Raw genomic sequence first — 19,522 nt, 5'->3', positions numbered from 1 at the left:
GGCTTCGCTACAACCTCTGGTTTTTCCCTAGCTTCAGTCTTTCCCCCACATGCTGGTTTATCCCCTGAACTGGGTTTCTTCCCTGTGTCCAGCTTCCCCAGCGCAGGATTTGCAGCAGCTGTCGGCACAGACCCATGCAGGAGCTGGTCCTTACCCACCTGCTCCGCACACAACTCCTGCTTCCCACATGAGACGACCTTGCCAGGCTGTGGATCAGGCGCCTCACTGGCCTCTTCCCCAGGCACATGGCTCTCACCCAGCAGAGCGCTTCTGGGCTCCCCTGGTGGTGGCCACCCAGCTGGAGCTGCTCCATGGAACTCTGGAGGAAGGAGAAAGCAGCAGTGTCAGCCCTGCTGTGCTGCCCTCCCACCCAGCAGCCTGGTTTGTGGCTGCCTTCTCCTCTGTACCTTCTCCTGGTGGGTTTTCAGGGCTCTGCCCGACAGTTGCCACCCTCACAGCCAGAGTGGTTCAGCCCAAGGACCATGCACATGGCAGAGTTGTGGTGGGACCAGTGCCTGAGGGGCTCTCCTGGGCACCTCTGTCCCAGGGCCAGCACCCACCTGTGCCTGTGGCTGCATCTGGGAGGCAGGGAGAGATGACGCTGTGCCACAGCCCACCCTGGCACTGCAGCGAGCCCCACATGCCCAGGCTCATCCCATCCCGCTCCCACAAAGCTTCCCTGGCCCTCACAGGTGGCAACCTGGCACCTGCAAAGCACCTGCAGAGCACCTCCAGTGCTTTGGTGCCTTCCAACCCAAACTGTTCTGTGATTCTATGAGAAAAGGAAAAATATTCTTAAGCCCTCGAGAGGCCCGGGGTTCCCACCCGCCCGTACTTGCCTGCGATGGGTGCTGCCTGCAGCTCTGCCCACAGGGCGAGGAGCCCCAGCAGGAGGGTGCCTCGTGCCATCCTGCTGCCGAAGTCTATGTCCAGGGCTGTGCCAGGTGGCAATTTAAAGTGCCTTGCAGGCAGCCCGGGTCCAGGAATGGGAGGAGGCAGCTCACAGGTGACTTCAGGAACCTCCCACTTTTGGCTGTAATTCTGTTTACTGGAGAGCAACTCCAGCTGCCTCTCTCCACCCACAGCCAAGGCTGTGGATCCAGAGCTGGCTGCCCGCCGAGTAGGACAGCGCAGGGACTGGAGGAGGGAAGGAGAAACCAGGACTGCACAGAGGCAGATTCTTCACTGCTCCTCTCAGGAGGAATCCCCACCACGACCTTTGTCAATAGCAGTGGCCCCAATGCCAGGCTCTGCCCCAGTGCTGGGCTCTGCTTCAGGCAGGAGTCCACCTGGCCCTGCCATCCCAGACAGAACAAGCACAGGGCAAAAGCACCCACCTGGCAGCAGCACCCGGAGCTCCAGCTCTTTCAGTGTCCCTGCTGTCAGTTGCTAGGTCTGGGCACCCAAATGAGCGAGCTGAAAATCTCAGCAAGTTAACACTGTCCCCTGGCCCCACTGTCCTTCTGCTTTGTGGCCTCCCCAAGTGCCCCGTTATCACGGGGCAGCCCCCTGTGGCCCAGAGTTTTTGGTATGTTTGAGAGCAGATTAAGCTTAATTAAGATTCAATTCTGTCAACACTAACCATTTACACTAAGTTATTCTCCAGTCCCCCAAGAGTGCTAGTTGGAATCTGATTTTTCAATTTTTTCCTTCCCTATTTAATTATCTCTTCCTGAATTACACACAAACCAAAGTGTAATGAATAAGATAGGAGAACTTAAGGACTGGTCTGCCCAGGACACATCAGCACCAAGCATGAATGGGTCAGACTTGCTGGCTCAAAAGACAGACTTTAAATCTGCAACTGCGGGGTGAGTGAAATTAATTGGTTTGAGCTCGACGTTATTTCTATGACTCCAAGCAAGTGCTGGCAAAAAAATGCTTTAACTACAGGCTCATCCTTCTCCTGCCATGACTCAAGGTGGATGCAGTTCCTCTGTGAGGAAGAACCCATGTCCACCGGAGGTCCAGTGCTCCACACCTCATGGCTCCCCAGCGGAACCCGCCGGCCCGGTGCTTATCACGCGCTGCTGTGGCCGGTAATCCCTGCCGAGCAGGACACCCTGCTGACTCCCTTCCACGCACCTGGAAAACCATCTGGAACAACCTGAGGGATCACAGGGCTCCTACCAACCCCGGGACTGCCGCTGTCCCCGTGCTCACCCGGCAGCTCCTCCTTCCTCTTGGGAACAACATCCAGTGCCACATCCAGTCTTTTCTTAAACACCTCCAGGGATGGTGACTCCACCACCTCCCTGGGCAGCCCATTTCAATGCCCAATCATCTTTTCCATAAGACACCCTTTCCAAGGACAGGGACAGCACCCGGAGACGGCTGCTGGAACACACCTCTGCTCTGCACAGCAAGACCATGAGCAGCCTTGGCATCCTGCACTCTGGGAAATTCCCTTTGCTTCATTTATCTCACCAGATCATCTTGGAACAAGGAAAAACATGACCAGCAAAACAGCAAATGCCTTTTAATGCAAACTGATATCCAGCTGACCCAACAGAAAAGCTTCTGACTGACCATGACAGGAGGTAAGATGATCTAGAAAACGACAGACAAGTTGTTTTGACTATTCTGCACAGGTTAAACAAGATGAGGAAATGCTGGTTTGGGGTGTTTGCTCAGAGAAACAATGAGATTCCAGAAAGATGAGAGAGAGGTGGAAAATTACACAAGGAGCACAAAGATCATGGAAGGAGCAGCATTCACTCTCCTGCAGCTTCAAGTACTCGGCTCTCAGGGGCAGGGGCCACGCGCGACCAGCTCCACCAGCTCCACAGGTCCTGTTCAGGGTGGGACAGGGTGAGTTTAGGGCTTCGGGAAACGAGGATTGGGAGCTGGGAGCGGCCCCGTTGCCGGGGCAGCGCCGTCACATCCGTCGGGGCCCGATGATGTAGCGCGGGATCCCCGCGCATCCGGCGCTCGCAGCCGCAGCCGGGAGCGGGGCCATGGGCGCCGCCCGCGACGCGGAGCAGCAGCCGGGGCCGCCGGGCGAGGAGGGCCCTGGCGATGCGGAGGAGCAGGTGGTCAGCACGGTGAGGCGGGGGCCGGGCCGGGCCGGGCCGGGCCGGGCCGGGGGGCGGCGGTGCCGCGGCTGACGCGTGTGTCCCGCAGAGCCCCTGGAACATCATGATCAAGCACCGGCAGGTTCAGCGGCGCGGGCGGCGCTCCCAGATGACCACCAGGTAGGGCGGGGTGGGCGGGCAGGGCAGGCGGCGGGGCGAGGGGAAGGGTGGGACAGCGGGACTGGGCCGGGCACCGGGCCGGGGGGAGGATCTGGGTTAGAGCGGGATGGGGCAGGGGGTTCCTGCGCCCCCCGCCTGACCCCTCCACCCGCAGCTTCACGGACCCGAGCGTGTCCATGGACCTGCTGCGCGCCGTGCTGCAGCCCAGCATCAACGAGGAGATCCGGGGCGTCTTCAACAAGTACATGAAGGTGAGTGCAGGGCACGGTGGTGGGGACATGAAGGTGTGCGGGGACACCTGGGCTGTCACCGAGGCTGTCGCACCAGTCTGTGCGGAGCTGGGCCCTGTGCCTGCCCCAACACTGCCTGGCTGCACAGGCTCTCACCCTCTCCTGCCTTCTCCTCTCCAGTTTTTCCAGACAGCAGCAATCAACGTGCGTGATAATGTTGGGGAGGAGGTGGACCCAGAGCAGCTCATCCAGGAGACCTGTCGGAGCTGCCTGGAGCAGGTGGGTGCTGGCAAGGGGTTCCTTGGGCAGAGCAGCCTGACCAGGATGTGTCCTTCTCAACAGCTTTGCTATCACTGTGAGGGGACATCCACAGCCCTTGTGTGGCTGCTGTGCTGGGATTCATTCTCACTGGGAAGAGGGGAGTGGTCTGGGCTGGGCAGCTCATGCTGCCACTTTTCACTGCTGCTGTCAGAACATGGCACACAGCTAGACATCCCGCAGAGACCAGCCCCCAGCACCCATCAGAGGGTCCTGGTGGTGCGAGGGAGGATTTTTTTCCTTTCACAACTTGCTCTTTTGCCAGTTGACCAGAGTTATGATGCTCAGATTGTGCTTTTGCATCTGGCCATCTGTGGAACACGGCCTAATAGCGCTCCAAAAGCAGAGCTGGTGCAGGGCTTTCAGGCAGATACATGGAGATGGGGGTTGCTGGTGGGGCCCTCTCCGAGCCCAGAATCCCTGGAACCTTCTTTCTCTTCTTGCAGGCCAAACTGCTGTTCTCCGACGGCAAAAAAGTGGTTCCCAGGTTGCCCCATGAGCAGGCAGGGACGAAGGTAAACTTTGTGATTGTACCCGGAGGCTTAAATGACTTGTAAGAGCTGGGAGGAAGAGAAGGGTTGGAATCCCTTTTTTTCTCTGCCTCTTCTTGTTCTCCAGCACAGCAATTCAGAGGCAGAGCAGGGGATGTTGGGCTGTGAGGGAGTGCAGGGCAAGGAGAAGCTCAGGTGCAGGTGCTGCTTATGGTGTGGTGCTGCTCACCATCATGGGCTGGGATCAGTGTTTACCTGCAGAGGAGAGGGGGTCAGCATTTACCTGGCCTTTGGGATGCAGGAGGCCCCACACGACCAGGAGGGGAGAAGGGCCCTTCTCATCCCACTGCCCTTCCTCTTCCAGCGTGCCCGACAGATGGATGAGGAGCTGAGCCGTCGAGGGAGTCCCGTTCCCAAAAAGGTGTGAGGGTTTTCTGCACGAGGGATTTTATGTTTCGGCAAGTCTGGTCCTCCTTCCTGGCCATTCCCACCGTATGACTGCGTGCAGATGCACAGGCAGCGTTTGCGAGGCCTGGGAAGTGCTTGCTCTGTGCCTGTGACAAAAGGAGCAGCTTCTCTGGGATGGGGAGGGTCACTGAGAGGGTTCCCTGAGCCAGCACAGCCGAGTCACAGAAGGGTTTCTTCCATGCAGAGAAAGGGGCGGCCTCCAGGACAGAGCCTGTCGAACGACCGCGGGGTCTCGGGCATGGCAGCGTGAGTACCAGTCCTGAGCTAGAGCCCCTGTTCGGGGAGGGCAGGGGGAATGAGGCTGCCCAAATGGGGGAGGCACAGAAACCCCATAATCTCCTTCCCTCCTGCGGAGAGGCGATGGGAGTTCTGGAGGCAGGGAGGGGCCTTAGATTGAGGTGCGGCCCTCCAGAAGGCAAAGACCTTCAAGAAGGTTTTAAAGAGGTCCAAAAGGGTGAAAAGATCCAGATGGACCATTCAGAGCGAGCAGTGAGGCACAGGAGGGGTGGGATCTGGGCAGACAGGAGAGGAGAACGTGCATCAGAGCTGAGGGTCCAGAGCTGGGCACTGGGGGGATGGAAGGTGTGAACACGGGTGGATCTGGAGGGGCTGGGGCTCACTCCCTGCTGCTGGTGGTGACTGTGCTGGTTCTGCAGGGCCTCGTTCTTACCCCATTTTTCTTCCCCTCAGGTGGAAGCTCAAAGTCTCTGAGCCTGTGAGAAGGGATGGACCAAAGGTATTGGCTGGCCAACGCTGCTGGGCTCCCCCTCTCCTCCCCTTTGCTCCTGCCTGCAGCTGCAGGAGCACAGGACAATGCAGGCTGTGCTCTGCCCCGACAGGGCCCTGGGGTGGTGGGAGGGGGCAAGACGAGGAGCGAAGTGCCCGGAGGCCTTTGCTGGTCTCCCCAGGCACCGTAGCCTGTAGCTGTGCAGTGTGGTGCTGCTGAGGGAGACCTGGGGAGAGCAGGAGTAGCCAGGAGAATCCCACAAGTGTTTCCCACAAGGGAAACTGCTTAGATCAGCCCAGAATGGAATGTAACGTCTCTGCCCTGCGGAAGGCTGGAGGTCTGTGGCCAGCTCCCTACCTCCCAGGCCAGGAGCAGCTCTGAGGTTCCCTGTCCGAGAGCTGAGGCTCATGGAGCGTGGCCGGCACCAGCTTCATTTCTAATGCTGCCCCTTTTCCAATTGCTCTGTAGTGGGATCCATCCCGACTGACTGAAACCACAACCTTTGTGCTGGGATCTCGAGCAAACAAGTAAGGAACGGCCCTGTCGATGGAGGGTGGTGTCCCCAGGCAGGAGCCCGTGGCACTCCTCCCGTCACTTCGCTTCTCTGCCTCCAAAGCAGTAGGAAGGGCTTGGGGAGGAGAGGGGTGTCCCCATGCCACTGCAGCCGCCCTCCCAGCAGCCCTGACACCCCTCGTCTTCCTCTTGCAGAGCTCTCGGGATGGGAGGAACAAGAGGGCGGCTCTACATCAAGCATCCCCACCTCTTTAAGGTCAGACGCCGTGGCTGGACAGTTTCCCATGGGAACGGGGGGCGCGCGCGCTCTGGCTCACTCGTTCACTCCCTCCCCCTCGCCCCTCGTTTTTTGTTATCTCGGATCACATTCCCAAGGTCTTGGCTAGCACGCGGAACGGGAGCCGACGCGGCGGGTTTTGCCGGAGCCGGGGCTGAGGCTGGAGCGGGGCAGGCGGAGCGGAGCCGAGCGCTCCCCCGGCGGGCAGCGCGTGGGGGGCACAGCGTCCCGCAGGACGGGGGGCCTGAGCCCAGGGTCTGCAGCCCGTGCTCAGCTCGGCCCTCGCTGCTTTATTGCAGTACGCGGCCGACCCGCAGGATAAGCACTGGCTGGCAGAGCAGCAGCACATGAGGGCCACTGGGGGCAAGATGGTGAGTACGGCCGGGCGCAGGGCCCGCCGCAGGGCCAGCACGGGCAGAGGAGCCGCGGCACAGGCGGCTGCGGCACGAGGTCAGGCAGGGCACGGGGGCACAGCTGCCCCCGGGGTCCATCCCCTGCCCCTGGGGGGCACAGCTGGATCAGACAGCGCTGGCCAGGTGGGAAGGGGGAGGTGCTGCCTCAGCCACCCCTCGCGGGTGCCCTGAGGTGTCCCCCACCTTGTGCCACAGGCTTATCTCCTCATCGAAGAGGACATTCGGGATTTGGCTGCCAGTGAGGATTACAGGTGAGGACCAAAGCAGAGATGCTGCTGTGCCTGGGGCTCCTTCCCTGGGGGCCCCCACCATCCCTCCCCTACTGCATGGGAGCCATGTGCTGGATGAACCGTGTTCCATGCCAGCTGGGTGGCTTGATGTCAAGGGTTGGTGGGCTTGGTGCTGTTTGGGGATCTGTGGTAGGTTTGGGCACAGTACTGGTTGTGGTTGGTCCATAGTGGATGCCAGGGTCCATGGTGGGTTTGGGCTTGGTACTGGTTGGGGTCCATGGTGGGTTTAGGTTCCCTCTGCCTCACCCCCTTCCCTCCCAAGGGACTCGGTGGACCTGCGGCTGGAGGAGCTGAAGCCCTTCATCCCGCCGGCCTGGATGACGGAGAAGATGCAGAAACACATGGAGACGCTTCGCCGCGGGGGGGACGCGCCGCCCCCCGAGGACCCCCCCGAGCCCTGAGGCCTCGCACCCCTCGAGCACATCTTTTTCCCCACCTTCCCAATAAATCCGCTTCGCACCCACCTCACCGCCTCCTGCGCACCGGGGAGGGGCGTCTGGCCCTTTAAGGGTCTACGGGACGCGCGGCCCATCCCTCGGCGGGCAGTGGCCAATCACGGCGCGGTGCGTCGGACCCGGCGGCCAATCAGCAGCCGCCGGCCGTTACCGTGGGAGCCGCATCGCCGGCGGGCGGTGATTGGGCGGCTCGAACGGGGCTGCGCGCTGATTGGCGGGGCGGCCGCACGCGGACACATTCAAACGGGGCGCGGAGCGGGCGGGGCCGTGCGGGACGATCGGGCCGGGGACGGATCAGATCGGATCGGACCGGACCGGGACTGGGGCCGAGCCGCTGCTGCTGCACCGGGGTGTCCGCAGAGCGTTCTGCACCGCCCCGAGCGCCGCCGCACCGGTGAGTTCCACTGGAAGAACCCGCGCCACCGCTCGGCACCGGGAGAGCCGCAGCGGGGCCCGAGTCCTGCCCCGAGCGCAGGAAGGAGGGAGCGGGCAGACCCCGGTGCGGCGCCGCCCGGGAGGGGGAGCCGCGTCCAGCTCGTAACCCAGCGGCGGAGGAGGCGGGTGCGCCCGTCGGTGCCCCCGGAGCCGCCATGGCCTCGCAGAACGCCGACCCCGCCGCCGTGTCCAGCGCAGCCGCTCGCAAAGCGGCCGAAACGGGAGCCACGCCGGCCCGCGGCGCGGTGGGGAAGAGGTGAGCGGGGATGGGAACCGGGGCTGCGGGCGGGGGCTGCCCCGCCGGGCCGGCCGGTAACGTGCTCTTCCCTCCTCCGCAGGCTGCAGCAGGAGCTGATGGCGCTGATGGTGAGTGGGGTCGCAGAGGGTCCTGGAGCCGAGTCGGGGTTTGGGGATGCCGGGGCGGGAGGGTCTCGAGCTGTCCCGGGCCGCCCTGACGTGCTGCCCCGCAGATGTCCGGTGACAAAGGCATTTCCGCCTTCCCCGAGTCCGACAACTTGTTCAAGTGGATTGGAACCATTGACGGCGCCGCCGGCACGGTGAGAGGCGGGATCCCGGGCTGGGGGGGAAGGCTGACCCCATTCCACCCTCCTCCTTTTAGATGAGGATGGTCCCAGTCCTCTGCTCCCCCTGTGCAACTTTTTCCCCCGAGTCTTCCCCCCCCACCCCCCTGATTCCTGCCCCTGTCACTCCCATCCGCAGCCTTACGAGGAGCTGCGGTACAAGCTGTCGCTGGAGTTCCCCAGCGGGTACCCCTACACGGCGCCCACCGTGCGGTTCCTGACCCCCTGCTACCACCCCAACGTCGACACCCAGGGCAACATCTGCCTCGACATCCTCAAGGAAAAGTGGTCGGCCCTCTACGACGTCCGCACCATCCTGCTCTCTGTCCAGAGCCTGCTGGCAGGTGGGTCCCACAACTGCACTGCCCTGGGGTGATGGTGGGGGTGGGGATCCCCTGCCCACAGCAGGGCTCTGAGGTGTCCGAGTCACCCCACCGGCTGACCCAGCCCCTGTTTTCAGAGCCGAACATCGAGAGCCCCCTGAACACACACGCAGCCGAGCTCTGGAAGAACCAAGTCGGTGAGTGCCTGGGACAGAACCTCCCTACCCCTTCCCCACTGGGATGGGCAGCAAGCACAGCCCCCAGCCCTGCTGTGTCCCACTGCCTGTCCAGCCCTGGCAGCTGCCCCGGGACCCTCATCACCATGTGCCCCCTCTCTTCTCAGCCTACAAGAAGTACGTGAGGGAGACGTACAACAAGCAGGCCAAGGGCCAGGAGACCTGACCATCACCACCACCCTCCCACCATCCCCCCCACCCCTGCCCAGCGCCCCCCGCGTTCTGTATCATAGGCTGTTTTTAAATTAATGTTGCAGTCCGAGCCACGGTTAATGTATAAATAAATGCACATTTATGACTTCTGCAGGGGGTTCTGCAAGTGTGAGCAGGGATGTGACCCCCCATCAAGTAATGGGCTCTATCAACATTTGGGGAGCCCGGAGTGGTCCCATTCCCTCTGCAGGGTAGGGGCAGCCCCCAGCAATGCACCGACAGGGGGCTGGGGACTAACCCTAACCCTGTACCCAGCTCTGTGACAGTGGGTGCCAGCTTTGCTGCTTCCTGGCCTCCCCTTCAGAGCACCCCACAGCAGTGCCCAGTGCAGGGCCCTGCCCAAGCCCCCCTGGCTGCAGTGCCACCTATCCCTGCTGGCTGCGTGGTCTCCGTGGCTTCCACCGTCCATGGTGGAATGTTGGCTCCGCTCTCCATCTCTGCCAGCATGGCCCTCACCTGCTCGATCTCTTCCTCTAAGCCCTGGGCAGCTGGGGGCAGCGTGGGACCCCCCCCTCGCCGCCCAGGCAGCCCCCAGCCCCCCATCCCAGTGCGCAGCGGGGCCACGCCACCCTCTTGCATGGAGAACAGCTGACAGAGGTGGTGGGCTCTGCGTAGGTCCTGCAGGAAGAGCTCCAGAGCTGAGAGGAAGAGCACCCACAGCCGCTCCAGCTCCCGCCGCTCCCGGGGGCTCGCTGGTGCCTGCCTCACCCCTGCCAGCAGCACCCGCCGCAGCCCTGCCCGACAGGGGACACTAAGCCACGGCAGCACTAGAGCCCCTCTGTGGCCCTAGGGGGGCATCCAGGGGGGCTCTGTGCCTGCTGCCCCGTGTAGCAGCCCCCTCCTTACCAGTGCTGAGCTCACGAGCCTCTGTGCTCCTCCTGCGCCGCTCCTCGCGCAGCCGAGGGCTGTCAGCGCTGCCCCCAAGCTGCAGCACCAGCTGCCGGTGTCCGGCTGTGGCCTTGCAGAGTGCAGCCTGTGCTGCTGCACATGTCCCGACCGCCCCCCACCCGCGACACCCGTCCCTTCTGCCTGGTGCCATCGCTCCCCGTGAGAACAGGGCAGGGTCAGGATGCCCAGGGTGGTCTCTGGCCCTCCTAGGGTTTTAGTTTCCCTGTGCCACAGCGCTGCGCTGGCTCTGAGCTGTGTCCTGCCAGCTGCACTGCTGATGGTCCCACGGTCCCACCCACGCTAGCTGGGGACTGTGTTCCCCTCATCCCCTCCCTGCTGTGCTCCGCCCCGGTGTGTCCCCAGGGAGCTGTGCTGTCCAGCAGGCTGGCACAGCCTGTCCAGATGCAGAGAACTCCACTGTCCCCTTGACCCTGCAGAGAGGGGGCTGGTACTGCCCCTCCACCTTGTAAGCCAGTCCTTAGGGTGGGAGATGCGGGTCCCAGTGGGGCAGGTGGTAGTGGCTCCCTAGAACCCCTGTGGTCCCACAGTCCGTCCCCAGAGAAGGTCCCTTGGGGCTGGGGCTGTGCTCCCTCACCCGCTGGCGTGTGAACCAGCTGCTCTGAACGGAAACTCTGAGCTCAGTGCTGGCACCTGCCCAAGAGCCCGTGGGAACCACAGCCCTCTGCTGCCCCTCTGGCACAGCCTTTGGTATGAGCTTGCCCACAGGGCATAGGGCACCAGCCAGGCATGTTCCCCTCCCTGGGGAGCAGGGCAGGGATGCAGTGCCACAGCCCTGTCCCCATGCACCCCTAGTGAAGTTCTGCACCAGCAACTCAAGCCTTTCCTCTTTTATTGAGGCTTGAACCAAAGCCACAGGTGACAGATGGGAGGAAAAGCTCAGCCGCCGGCGGTGGGATGAGACCGAGGCCCTGGCACGGAGCAGGGTCCCAGCCGGTGCCGGGGGCCAGGTGCTGTGGAGCTGCTGCTCCCTGGGCAGGGGGGGAGCGGGGCTGGGTGCAGCAGCTGGCCTGAGGAATGTCTGGTCCCTTACTGCACACCCTCCATCATCTTCAGGAACTCTGCAAGAGAGGGGCAGCCTCAGCCCACAGCCCTGCCCCAGTGCACAGCACAGGCGCCCGGCCAGGGCTGCTGCTCACCATCAAAGTCGATGCGGCCGTCGTTGTTCTTGTCTGAGTCCTTCATCATGTCCTCTATGTCCTCATCGGTGACGGGCTCCCCGGTGGCCCTCAGGATCTCACCCAGCTCCTCAATGTCAATGAACCCATCTGCATTCCTGAAGGAGGGAGAGGGTGAGATGTGACCTTGCTCACTTCTGCAGGCAGGACCGGCCACTTCACCCCCCCACTCACCGGTCGAAGATGCGGAAGCAGTTGGCCAACTCCTCCTCAGACTTGCCCTTGGCATCCTCTTTCATCTGGCGCACCATCATCACCAAGAACTCCTCGAAGTCGATGGTACCGCTGCCTGCAGGGAGGGAGCCAAGCACAGGTCAGGCTGCCCAGCCAGTGCTCAGTGCTCACCCCTGCCACCCACCACCAAGGGCTGCTCACCATCCTCGTCCACCTCTTCAATGATGGCATCCAACTCTTCTTTGGTGGGGTTCTGGCCCAGCATCCTCATCACTGTCCCCAACTCCTTGGTGCTGATGTCTCCACCGCCATCAGCATCAAACATGTCAAAGGCGGCTTTGAACTCTGTGGAGAGGGAGGTCAGGGCCAGGCAGTGGGGCAGAGCCAGGCCGCACACCATGGCCGTGTCTGGGCCCTCTCCCCACTGCCCCTGCGCTCACCCGCAATCATCTCCTCGCTGAGGAAGGCGCGGGCTTCTGCCTGCTGGTCCGTCTGTGAGACAAAGGAGAAGGGGACATTGTGGCCACCCCATCGGGTCATCAGGCCAGAGCCCCCTTGCACAGCGTGGCCTGACAGCGTGGGGCTGTGGGGAGAGCCCTTGCCCTGCTGCAGGATGATGCTGTGCTGGCCGAGCCACAGCCCTCAGCAATCCCCACGGTTACAGTGCCTCCTGGGTATCCATGAGCATGGCGGGCTGCAGGGAGCCGCCTGCCCAGGTCCCCCACCATGTGGGGGGCTCCATGGTGTAGGGGCCATGGTCGCTGTTGTGCAGCCTCGGCATCCTAGGCACGCAGCGCTATTTTTGGGATCTCCTCAGCTCCCCTTGTAGGGCTCATCGGAGCTGGAGCCGCGGCACCTGTCGGCCCTGATCGAGTTTCTCCTGGAGGCGCAGGCTGGCCGTGGAGCCGGCGGTGACACCGTGTCGGTGACACCGTGTCGTATGACCCAGCGCTCGGCTTTCAGCCACCCACTGCCACCCCTGCACAGCCCTGAGCTCCGGACAGGACTGAGTCCCCGGGAACCCGCACACCCTGGGCAGCCACACGGTGTCCCCCAGGCATGTCCTGGGGGGACCCTGCACCTCCCCAACGCCTTCCTGCCCTCACCGCCACGGTCAGCCCAGCCCTGGGGACTCTCTCCCCGCTGCCCTTCACAGAGGCACCTCCACAGCCCAGATCCCCTGAAGCAGGCGGTGCCTGATGCCTCCTGCCCGATCAGGTCTCATCCTGGCACACAGCACAAAGCACACAACACACAGGGGCTCTTACCATCGTGGGAATTTACTGTGCTTCCCACCCCCAGAGAATCGCCGGCTCCTGCAGCAGGAACTCCCAGAAGCACCGAGGTATCCCTGGCACCCCAATTTGTAGCGTCCCCTCTGTGGGCTGTGCCCCCAGCTGCTGCCCCTCGGCCCTCCCAGCCTATCAGCACCTGGCAGCACCCGGCTCTGCTCACTGGCTACTGGCGCCTTTACCTAATTTAGCCAAAGCTTTATTGGCCAAGGGCTGGGATTAACGTGGTGCTGAGGCTGGGATGGAAATTCAAGCCCTCCAGGAGGGACACTGGAGCTGTGGCAGGAGAGCGGCTCTGCCCACCCCCATAGCACCTCCTGCCCGGGGCAACTCAGCAATGAGGGGGTTAAAAATAGCCCTGGAGCTGTCAGCATCCCCCAGGCAAGGGGGTCAGGGTCCCCCCTGCACCCGGGGGGGCACAAACCATCACCCAGTGCCCCCCCAGACCTGCAACCCTGCCTGGGACAGGCTCCCAGCCTGAACCTGGGCTTCCTTGGAACAGCATCCCTCTCCTGCACCCCCATTTACTGCTCTGGGGACCCAAGGCAGAGCCATGCTGTAACCCCCTGCCCCAGGTGAGGAAAGGATCCCCAGTGGGACCTGGGGCACAAAGTCCCTGGAGGATTTTGGAAAATAAGCCCTGTGGTTTGGGGTCTCCAGCGCATTGGCACCTGGGTCCGGAAAAGGCTCTGTCTTTCCGTGCTTCAGGGGAGTGGGAATTATGCCCAGTGCCTCCTCGAAGGCTCTGCCCCCACACGTGCATCCCGTGCCAGCCACCGCTGCCAGGGCCGGCTGGGGCTGGTGGCCCTGGGGACACACTAGCCAAGTGGCCCGTGCCCTGCGGTGCTCCGAGCCTCAGGGCTGCAGTGGGGTCAGGCTGACAGATTCCTGTCCCATAAGCTCCCAGTGACAGGGACACACAGGGGTTCTGTGGCTTGTGGTTTTGCTGGGAACCCCATTCCTTGGGTGAGACCTGGGTACTGCACAAGCCGAGCCCCCCGCGCATTCCACCTTGCCCAGGGGAGCGCAGGGGTCCCGGGGTGCTGGAGCAGGGCACAGCGGGCAAGCAGGGCAGAGTGATGGCAGCAGCTGGGCTGCTTCCTCGATATTAATAGACATTCCCAAGGAAGTGGTGAGGAGTGAGCGGGCGGGCACTAAAAAAGGCCGGACGAGCACCGAGGGTGAAGCCTGACCACAGGGCGCGTGGCGAGGCTGCCTGGGGCCAGGGTGGCGGGTGCCAGGGTGGCCGGGGGGATGTCCGACTGGGCAGCAGCCCAGGGGAATCGGGAGCCTGCGTCTGGAGTACCAGGGTACACGGGCGTTGGGGTACCAGGATGTCAGGATACTGGGGTGCCAGGCTACTGGGGTACCAGGATATGGGGTATCAAGACCCTGGGATCCCACAGTGATGGGCACCTCAGTGCGGGCTCCTGTGGCCCCAGGGCGGGTACCAGGGGCTCGGTCCGACCGGGACATCGCGGACACCCGGCAGCACCGGCTGCGGCAGCGGGCAGGGGCTGCGGGCAGCGCCGGGCTGAGCCCTGTCTCTGACCCGATCGTGCCAAGAGATGCCAGAGTGGCCTATCCCGACCGTGCCGGGCGGTGCCGCAGGGGCCGATCCCGATCCCGGCCGTGCCGGGCGGTGCCGGCTCCGCCACCCCGATCCGGGTTCCCGGCGGAGGCGGAGCCGCGCAGGGAGGATCCCGGGACGAGCCGTGGCGGAGCAGCCATCGCTCGGCACCGCCTGGCTCGGCCCGGCCCGGTCCGGGGCAGCGCGAAGGGAGCGGGGCGGGGGCAGCAGCGCGGGGTGCCCCGGGGCCGGGCTGTCCCCGCGCGGGGCCGTGCCGCGGTGGGCAGCCCCCCGCCCCGCCGTGTCGGGGAGTCGGCCCGGACCCCCGGGCAGCGATGGCCGCCCGCATCCTGCACCGGCTGCGGCACGCGCTGGCCGGCGAGGGCGGCCGGGAGGAGCCGGCGGGAGGCGGCGGCGAGGCCGAGGACTGCCCGGAGAGCTCGGAGCTGGAGGACGACACCGAGGGGCTGTCGACGCGCCTCAGCGGCACCCTGAGCTTCACCAGCCACGAGGACGAGGAGGAGGAGGAGGAGGAGGACGGAGCTAGCGACGAGCTGGAGGAGCCGCCGCAGGCGCAGGGGGCGGCAGCAGGCGCAGAGGACGGAGGCGAGTGCTGGGGCGGTGAGCTGGGGGGACTGGGGTGACCCCGCTTCCCCAGGGCAGCAGCACCCCGGGGCTGCACTCCGGGCAGCCCGGAGGTGTCGGGGGGCTGGCAGAGCCCTGTCCCCACGCTGGGCAGTGACACCCCTCTCCCGGCACAGAGTGGGGCCCCGCGGCGGAGCGCCCCGGCGGCAGCCTGCTGACCCGGCAGCTGCAGGAGCTGTGGCGGAGGTCGCGGGGCAGCCTGGCACCGCAGCGGCTGCTCTTCGAGGTCACCAGCGCCAGCGTGGTCAGCGAGCGCTCCTCCAAGTACGTGGTGAGTGAGCCCGGCATGGCTGGGCGGGCACAGGGTGGGTGTGGGTTTGGATTTCCCCCGGGGCAGGGGTCCCAAGGGGCTGGCGCTTATTTCTCTCTCTTTCCCCGTGCTGCTTGGATGGTGCTGGCGGCTCAGATGAGCCTCAGGTAACTATCACTGGTGGGTGCTGTGGCAGCCCAGCCCACTCCCTCCTGCCCGGGCAAACCCCCCCGGCCCTTCTGTGGCCACACACCCGGCTCTGCCGGCCCCAGGAGCAGCATGCCCGAGGCAAGGGCTGACACCCGGCTCCCCTGCAGCTCTACACCATCTACCTGATCCGCACCGGCCAGTTTGACAAGGCCCCCGCCACCATCGCCCGGCGCTACTCGGACTTCGAGCAGCTGAACCGCCGCCTGCGCTGCCGCTTCGGCTGCGACATGGCCGGCATCGCCTTCCCCAGGAAGAGACTGCGCCGGAACTTCACCGCCGAGACCATCGCCAAGCGGAGCCGAGCCTTCGAGCAGTTCCTGTCCCACCTGCACTCCATCGACGAGATCCGCCGCTCCCCTGAGTTCCTCGAGTTCTTCTTCCTGCCGGACCTGCGGGCCGCGCAGCGCCTCACCTGCACCGGCATGTACCGCGAGGCCCTGGCCACCTGGGCCAACGCCTACCGGCTGCAGGACCGGCTGGGGGTCTGCAGCTCCGGCCGCTTCCTCCTGACGCTGGCTGGGCTGGCCGTGTGCCACCAGGAGCTGGACCAGCTCGGCGAGGCCCACAGCTGCTGTGAGCAGGCGCTGCAGCTGCTGGAGGCCCAGGGCAGCCACCCGCTGCTGGGGCCCTTCCTGCAGGCCCACGTCCACCTGGCCTGGAAGGTGGGCAAGGACAAGCGGCGCTCGGAGGCCCGGCTGCAGGACCTGCGGGAGGCTGGGCTGCCCCTGCAGCAGCAGCCCTCCCTGAAGGAGTGCCTGATCAAGGAGCCTCTGGAGTGAAGCAGCCCGTGCCTGCATGGGCAGGAGGGCAGGGGCTGCGGGGGCTCGCACCCATGGTGACCGGGAGCAGGGCAATGCCACGAGTGGGGATGTGGCAGGGGGGCAGCACCACATTCCCATGGCAGCACGGCCCATGCCTGGAGCTGCCTCTTCAATGCACTTTCTCTGTGGTTAGTCTGTCTGGTGGGACCGGGTGCTCACAGGGGTTCACGGAGGTCCACCACCCACAGTGACATTGCTGGAGCCACTCCCCCTCTGTGGGGGATCCTGGAGTGGCTGGGACTTTAGCTGGGACGTACTGGCAGCGCACAAGGGAACGGGAAGGCTTCTGGCAGGGTTTGGGGCTCTTGCCGGGAACTTCCCATAAAACTTATATAATAAAAAGGACTTTATTAAATAAAGTCTTGGCAGGAAGAAGAGCAAAGTGCCTGCTCTGTCTATTCCACCCCATGCCCCCAGGGCACCATCAGTGGGAGGCCCCAAGCCTCCACATGGATGTGGGAGCTGCCTCATCCCATTTTCCTGGCTCCCAGCTGAGCCCAAGCCTGAGGCCAGCCCTGGGGAGGAGCCCAAGGGCAAGCAGAAGCAGCAACTGAGGCACCGGAGCACGAGCAGGGCAGGAGAAGTGAGAAAGGGAAGCAACGTGTGCCACAGCAGCACACGAGGCACAGGTTCCCCTCCTGTGACCCAGCCTGCGCCAGGGGCAGAGCTGGCCCCCCCATTAACCCAAGTGCTGCCCGCCCTTGGGCGAGCACAGTCACAGATCCAAGGGGACAAACTCCAGGGACAGAGTCCAGCTCTTCACCCAATGGCTTTATTTTAAGGTGGGTGAAGGGTGGCTGATGGCAGCGTGTGGTTACACGCTGTGCAGCAGCCGGTTGGTCACACTGATGCTCTGTGGGTCACCATCCATCGCAGACACCTCTGGCACTCGGACTCCCCACTGGGCTGGATCCAGCCTGGTCTCCTTCCTGCCGCTGTCCAGGTCCTGTCTTGATGCCAGGGTCCTTCTCTTGGCATGCTTGAGCCCCAGCTTGTGGAGGCTCCTCAGCTACAGCTTGCTCTGGTTTTGTCTCTGTTCCACCCTGATGACTCCTTCTTGCGCACAGGTGACAGCCAGGACCCCGTCCCTGCGCCACAGCCGTCCCTGCACCAGGCCCCGGCACCCGCCTGCAGAGAGGAGCTGTCAGAGTCCATCCACCACCCCCGGGATGGATAGGGCAGGAGAAGTGAGAAGGAGAAGCAACGTGTGCCAGAGTAGCACCTTCCCCTGCCGTGTCCCAGCCTGCTGCAGGGATGGGCTGCCCTTGGCACAGGAAGGACTCACCAGCCCAGGGGCTCTCGCACTCGTAGAGCATCCAGTGGTCAGCTCGGAAGGGTGCGTGGAACCACATGGAATGGTCGAGGGACACCATGAACTTGATGTGGTACTGCCGGTGCGGGAGCAGGGCCGTGCCCAGGAAGGCGTAGTCGGAGATGTAGGCGGCCACACAGCAGTGCACCTTCATGTCCGTCTCCCCTGCGGAGCAACCAGCACTGCCTGTCCCGTGGGTGCCCGTGGGACACGTCTGGGGCACAGAGCCCCAGTCCCCCGGGGACAGCTGCTGGCCAAGCACAGCTGAGATTCTTCCAGACCAGCTCCCCCTGCCCTCCAGCACAGCTCAGGGCATCACCTCATGCTCCTCACCCACACCTGCATTTCAGCCTCAAAATGCCCAGGCTTCCCCACAGGCTGGGGCGCAGGCAGCCCTCAAATTACAGCCCATTCTGTTGTGACAGCGCTCCACAGTGTGAGGTAGAGCCCGAGCCCTCAGCTCAGGAGGCACCTGGACCACCCTCCCAGCAGGACCCACCTATGTAGCCTCGTGCTCGCACCCAGAAGAGCTGCTTTGGTTCCTGTGGCTCTGAGCTGAATATATCCGGTGGGTTCACGGGTTTAATATCAATCGGCACATCTTCGGCTTGGATCTTGGTGAGATGCTTCCTGTACCTCTCAGCCAGGTTAGGATTCCTGCAGTCCAGCATGGAGAAATGAGGTTAATGCCAGGCAGGCAGGGGCAGGTCCTGCTGGCTCCAGCCCAGGGACCCAGAGGCACACAGAGACAGGAGGGGCATGGCTCCTGTCCTGCCCCTCTGCTCCCCTCCCAGGCATGTTTGCATCTTCAGGCAGTCGCCACAATCCTCCCCACACCTCCCTCTGTCCCAGCTGCAAAGAGGGGCATCTCCAACATGCCCCTTCTGCCCAACTCACCGCAGGAACTTCTGGATGAGCTCCTCCTGTGTCAGCAGCTCCTCGGGGGGCGGCACGGTGGGCATGGTGAACTGGTGCTGCACTGGGCTCCCCTGGGAGACCTGGAAGGACGCCTGGCAGGTGAAGATCGGCTTTCCGTGCTGGATGGCCTTCACGGAGCGAACGGAGAAGCTCTTCCCTGTACGAGTCCTCTCCACCTCGTACAGCACCGGCACCTTGGGGTCCCCTGGGACAGCACAGGGACGTTCTGCCGCCGGGCAACGGAGGGCACCTGCCCTGCAGGGGCCGAGCCCGGCGGTGCCACCCGCACCCTCCCTGCCGGGATGGGGTCGGGATGGGGCGCCTGCTCACCCTGCGGGCTCCCCGAGCCCCCCCGGGCCGCGGTTCCGCACCTGCCCGCACGAAGTAGCAGTGCAGCGAGTGCACCTGCTCGTCGCGGCTCACGGCGCGGGCGGCCGCCACCAGCGCCTGCCCCACGATCTGCCCGCCGAAGAGGCGCTGCGTGGCGGGCACCCAGTGGTGCCGGCCCCTGCGGGGAGAAGGCGGCGGCGGTGAGCGGCGGTGAGCGGCAGGTGCGGGCAGGCCGCCCCGGTCCCGCCGGCCCGGCGCCCCCCGCGCAGCGCACCTGAAGAGGTCGAGCTCCAGGCGCTCCAGGTTCAGCACGCTGGTGATCAGCACGCTGCGCAGATCCCCGGGAGGCGGCGGCGGCCGCCCCGGCCCCGCGCCGGCCCCGCCGGTGCCGCCCGGAGCCTCCATCGCCCCCGCGACCGGCGGCCCTGACGGCCGACACTTCCGCCCGCCGCGCTGAGCGGGCCGCACCGCCCGCCCACGGGGCGCGCACCGCCAGATGATTGGGTAGCAGAGCTGTCAGTCACCTGGACGGTTGCACGGTTCTCTGTGCTGGTTGGATTGTCTCCTGTCAATCCGGAGAAAACGGCGCTGATTGGCCAGGATCAGGGTGTGGGCGGAGCTCCGGTGTTAACGGCGGTCCCGGGGGTCGCGCCGGGGAACCGAGCGCCCGGTCCCGCAGCTTCCAGGACTTCGGGGAGCGCTGCCGGGCCCGCAAGCCGGAGGATGTGCGCTGGGTGAGCCAGGACTGCCGG

General features: G+C 64.3%; 6 protein-coding genes across 8 annotated transcripts; 3 read left to right on the top strand and 3 right to left on the bottom strand.

Moving 5' to 3' along the window:
• Positions 1-2,910: 2,910 nt before the first annotated feature.
• Positions 2,911-7,384, top strand: DNTTIP1 (deoxynucleotidyltransferase terminal interacting protein 1). Of its 2 annotated transcripts, XM_050313627.1 has the most exons (13): positions 2,911-3,044; positions 3,124-3,194; positions 3,349-3,445; positions 3,605-3,703; positions 4,189-4,257; positions 4,598-4,654; positions 4,886-4,947; positions 5,392-5,437; positions 5,897-5,955; positions 6,137-6,197; positions 6,518-6,589; positions 6,827-6,882; positions 7,184-7,384. In XM_050313627.1, exons 1-13 carry the CDS (start codon positions 2,958-2,960, stop codon positions 7,320-7,322), a joined length of 975 nt encoding a protein of 324 aa, XP_050169584.1. In that variant the 5' UTR covers positions 2,911-2,957; the 3' UTR covers positions 7,323-7,384. The 2 variants fall into 2 exon arrangements, with proteins under 2 accessions (XP_050169584.1, XP_050169585.1); XM_050313628.1 differs by lacking the exon at positions 6,518-6,589.
• A 297-nt stretch (positions 7,385-7,681) lies between these two features.
• On the top strand, positions 7,682-9,209 carry UBE2C (ubiquitin conjugating enzyme E2 C). The gene is made up of 6 exons (XM_050313797.1): positions 7,682-8,067; positions 8,150-8,177; positions 8,282-8,368; positions 8,532-8,736; positions 8,853-8,912; positions 9,059-9,209. The coding sequence occupies exons 1-6, from the start codon at positions 7,967-7,969 to the stop codon at positions 9,115-9,117; spliced, it is 540 nt and encodes a 179-aa protein (XP_050169754.1). The 5' UTR covers positions 7,682-7,966; the 3' UTR covers positions 9,118-9,209.
• Positions 9,210-9,386: 177 nt separating this feature from the next.
• On the bottom strand, positions 9,387-10,290 carry LOC126639260 (regulator of G-protein signaling 9-binding protein-like). Its single transcript, XM_050313920.1, has 2 exons — positions 10,011-10,290; positions 9,387-9,898 (listed from the first exon to the last, which is right to left on the bottom strand). The coding sequence occupies exons 1-2, from the start codon at positions 10,201-10,203 to the stop codon at positions 9,465-9,467; spliced, it is 627 nt and encodes a 208-aa protein (XP_050169877.1). The 5' UTR covers positions 10,204-10,290; the 3' UTR covers positions 9,387-9,464.
• An 809-nt stretch (positions 10,291-11,099) lies between these two features.
• Positions 11,100-14,190, bottom strand: TNNC2 (troponin C2, fast skeletal type). The gene is made up of 7 exons (XM_050314026.1): positions 14,166-14,190; positions 13,908-14,011; positions 11,863-11,914; positions 11,624-11,767; positions 11,423-11,537; positions 11,210-11,346; positions 11,100-11,131 (listed from the first exon to the last, which is right to left on the bottom strand). The coding sequence occupies exons 1-7, from the start codon at positions 14,188-14,190 to the stop codon at positions 11,100-11,102; spliced, it is 609 nt and encodes a 202-aa protein (XP_050169983.1).
• Positions 14,191-14,424: 234 nt separating this feature from the next.
• On the top strand, positions 14,425-16,592 carry SNX21 (sorting nexin family member 21). Of its 2 annotated transcripts, none has more exons than XM_050313987.1 (3): positions 14,425-14,890; positions 15,046-15,200; positions 15,497-16,592. In XM_050313987.1, the coding sequence occupies exons 1-3, from the start codon at positions 14,620-14,622 to the stop codon at positions 16,166-16,168; spliced, it is 1,098 nt and encodes a 365-aa protein (XP_050169944.1). In that variant the 5' UTR covers positions 14,425-14,619; the 3' UTR covers positions 16,169-16,592. The 2 variants fall into 2 exon arrangements, with proteins under 2 accessions (XP_050169944.1, XP_050169943.1); XM_050313986.1 differs by having other exon boundaries at positions 14,425-14,905.
• Positions 16,593-16,946: 354 nt separating this feature from the next.
• Positions 16,947-19,201, bottom strand: ACOT8 (acyl-CoA thioesterase 8). Its single transcript, XM_050313988.1, has 6 exons — positions 19,045-19,201; positions 18,812-18,948; positions 18,420-18,645; positions 18,022-18,179; positions 17,496-17,687; positions 16,947-17,338 (listed from the first exon to the last, which is right to left on the bottom strand). The coding sequence occupies exons 1-6, from the start codon at positions 19,173-19,175 to the stop codon at positions 17,220-17,222; spliced, it is 963 nt and encodes a 320-aa protein (XP_050169945.1). The 5' UTR covers positions 19,176-19,201; the 3' UTR covers positions 16,947-17,219.
• Between the last annotated feature and the right edge of the window lie 321 nt (positions 19,202-19,522).

Source organism: Myiozetetes cayanensis, unplaced genomic scaffold (assembly GCF_022539395.1).
Source record: "Myiozetetes cayanensis isolate MyiCay16 unplaced genomic scaffold, myiCay2020 scf19, whole genome shotgun sequence".
NCBI lineage: Eukaryota > Metazoa > Chordata > Aves > Passeriformes > Tyrannidae > Myiozetetes > Myiozetetes cayanensis.
The sequence above is the reverse complement of the archived record's forward strand: the minus strand, read 5'-3'. Positions and strand labels throughout refer to the sequence as shown.

Excerpts from the sequence above, each read along its gene's own strand:
- DNTTIP1 (XM_050313627.1), top strand. The coding sequence starts at position 2,958 with ATGGGCGCCGCCCGCGACGCGGAGCAGCAGCCGGGGCCGCCGGGCGAG. Across the intron at positions 6,198-6,517 it reads AGCATCCCCACCTCTTTAAG|TACGCGGCCGACCCGCAGGA; the intron begins GTCAGACGCCGT and ends GCTTTATTGCAG. Across the intron at positions 6,883-7,183 it reads GCTGCCAGTGAGGATTACAG|GGACTCGGTGGACCTGCGGC; the intron begins GTGAGGACCAAA and ends TTCCCTCCCAAG.
- UBE2C (XM_050313797.1), top strand. The coding sequence starts at position 7,967 with ATGGCCTCGCAGAACGCCGACCCCGCCGCCGTGTCCAGCGCAGCCGCT. Across the intron at positions 8,178-8,281 it reads AGGAGCTGATGGCGCTGATG|ATGTCCGGTGACAAAGGCAT; the intron begins GTGAGTGGGGTC and ends GCTGCCCCGCAG. Across the intron at positions 8,369-8,531 it reads TTGACGGCGCCGCCGGCACG|CCTTACGAGGAGCTGCGGTA; the intron begins GTGAGAGGCGGG and ends TCCCATCCGCAG.
- LOC126639260 (XM_050313920.1), bottom strand. The coding sequence starts at position 10,203 with ATGGCACCAGGCAGAAGGGACGGGTGTCGCGGGTGGGGGGCGGTCGGG. Across the intron at positions 9,899-10,010 it reads GGCTCGTGAGCTCAGCACTG|GGCTGCGGCGGGTGCTGCTG; the intron begins GTAAGGAGGGGG and ends CCTGTCGGGCAG.
- TNNC2 (XM_050314026.1), bottom strand. The coding sequence starts at position 14,190 with ATGTCCCGGTCGGACCGAGCCCCTG. Across the intron at positions 14,012-14,165 it reads CCGGTCGGACCGAGCCCCTG|ACGCAGGCTCCCGATTCCCC; the intron begins GTACCCGCCCTG and ends CTGGTACTCCAG. Across the intron at positions 11,538-11,623 it reads TGAAGAGGTGGACGAGGATG|GCAGCGGTACCATCGACTTC; the intron begins GTGAGCAGCCCT and ends CCCTCCCTGCAG.
- SNX21 (XM_050313986.1), top strand. The coding sequence starts at position 14,620 with ATGGCCGCCCGCATCCTGCACCGGCTGCGGCACGCGCTGGCCGGCGAG. Across the intron at positions 14,906-15,045 it reads CGGAGGCGAGTGCTGGGGCG|AGTGGGGCCCCGCGGCGGAG; the intron begins GTGAGCTGGGGG and ends CTCCCGGCACAG. Across the intron at positions 15,201-15,496 it reads AGCGCTCCTCCAAGTACGTG|CTCTACACCATCTACCTGAT; the intron begins GTGAGTGAGCCC and ends GCTCCCCTGCAG.
- ACOT8 (XM_050313988.1), bottom strand. The coding sequence starts at position 19,175 with ATGGAGGCTCCGGGCGGCACCGGCGGGGCCGGCGCGGGGCCGGGGCGG. Across the intron at positions 18,949-19,044 it reads CTGGAGCTCGACCTCTTCAG|GGGCCGGCACCACTGGGTGC; the intron begins GTGCGCTGCGCG and ends TTCTCCCCGCAG. Across the intron at positions 18,646-18,811 it reads CTGCTACTTCGTGCGGGCAG|GGGACCCCAAGGTGCCGGTG; the intron begins GTGCGGAACCGC and ends GTGCTGTCCCAG.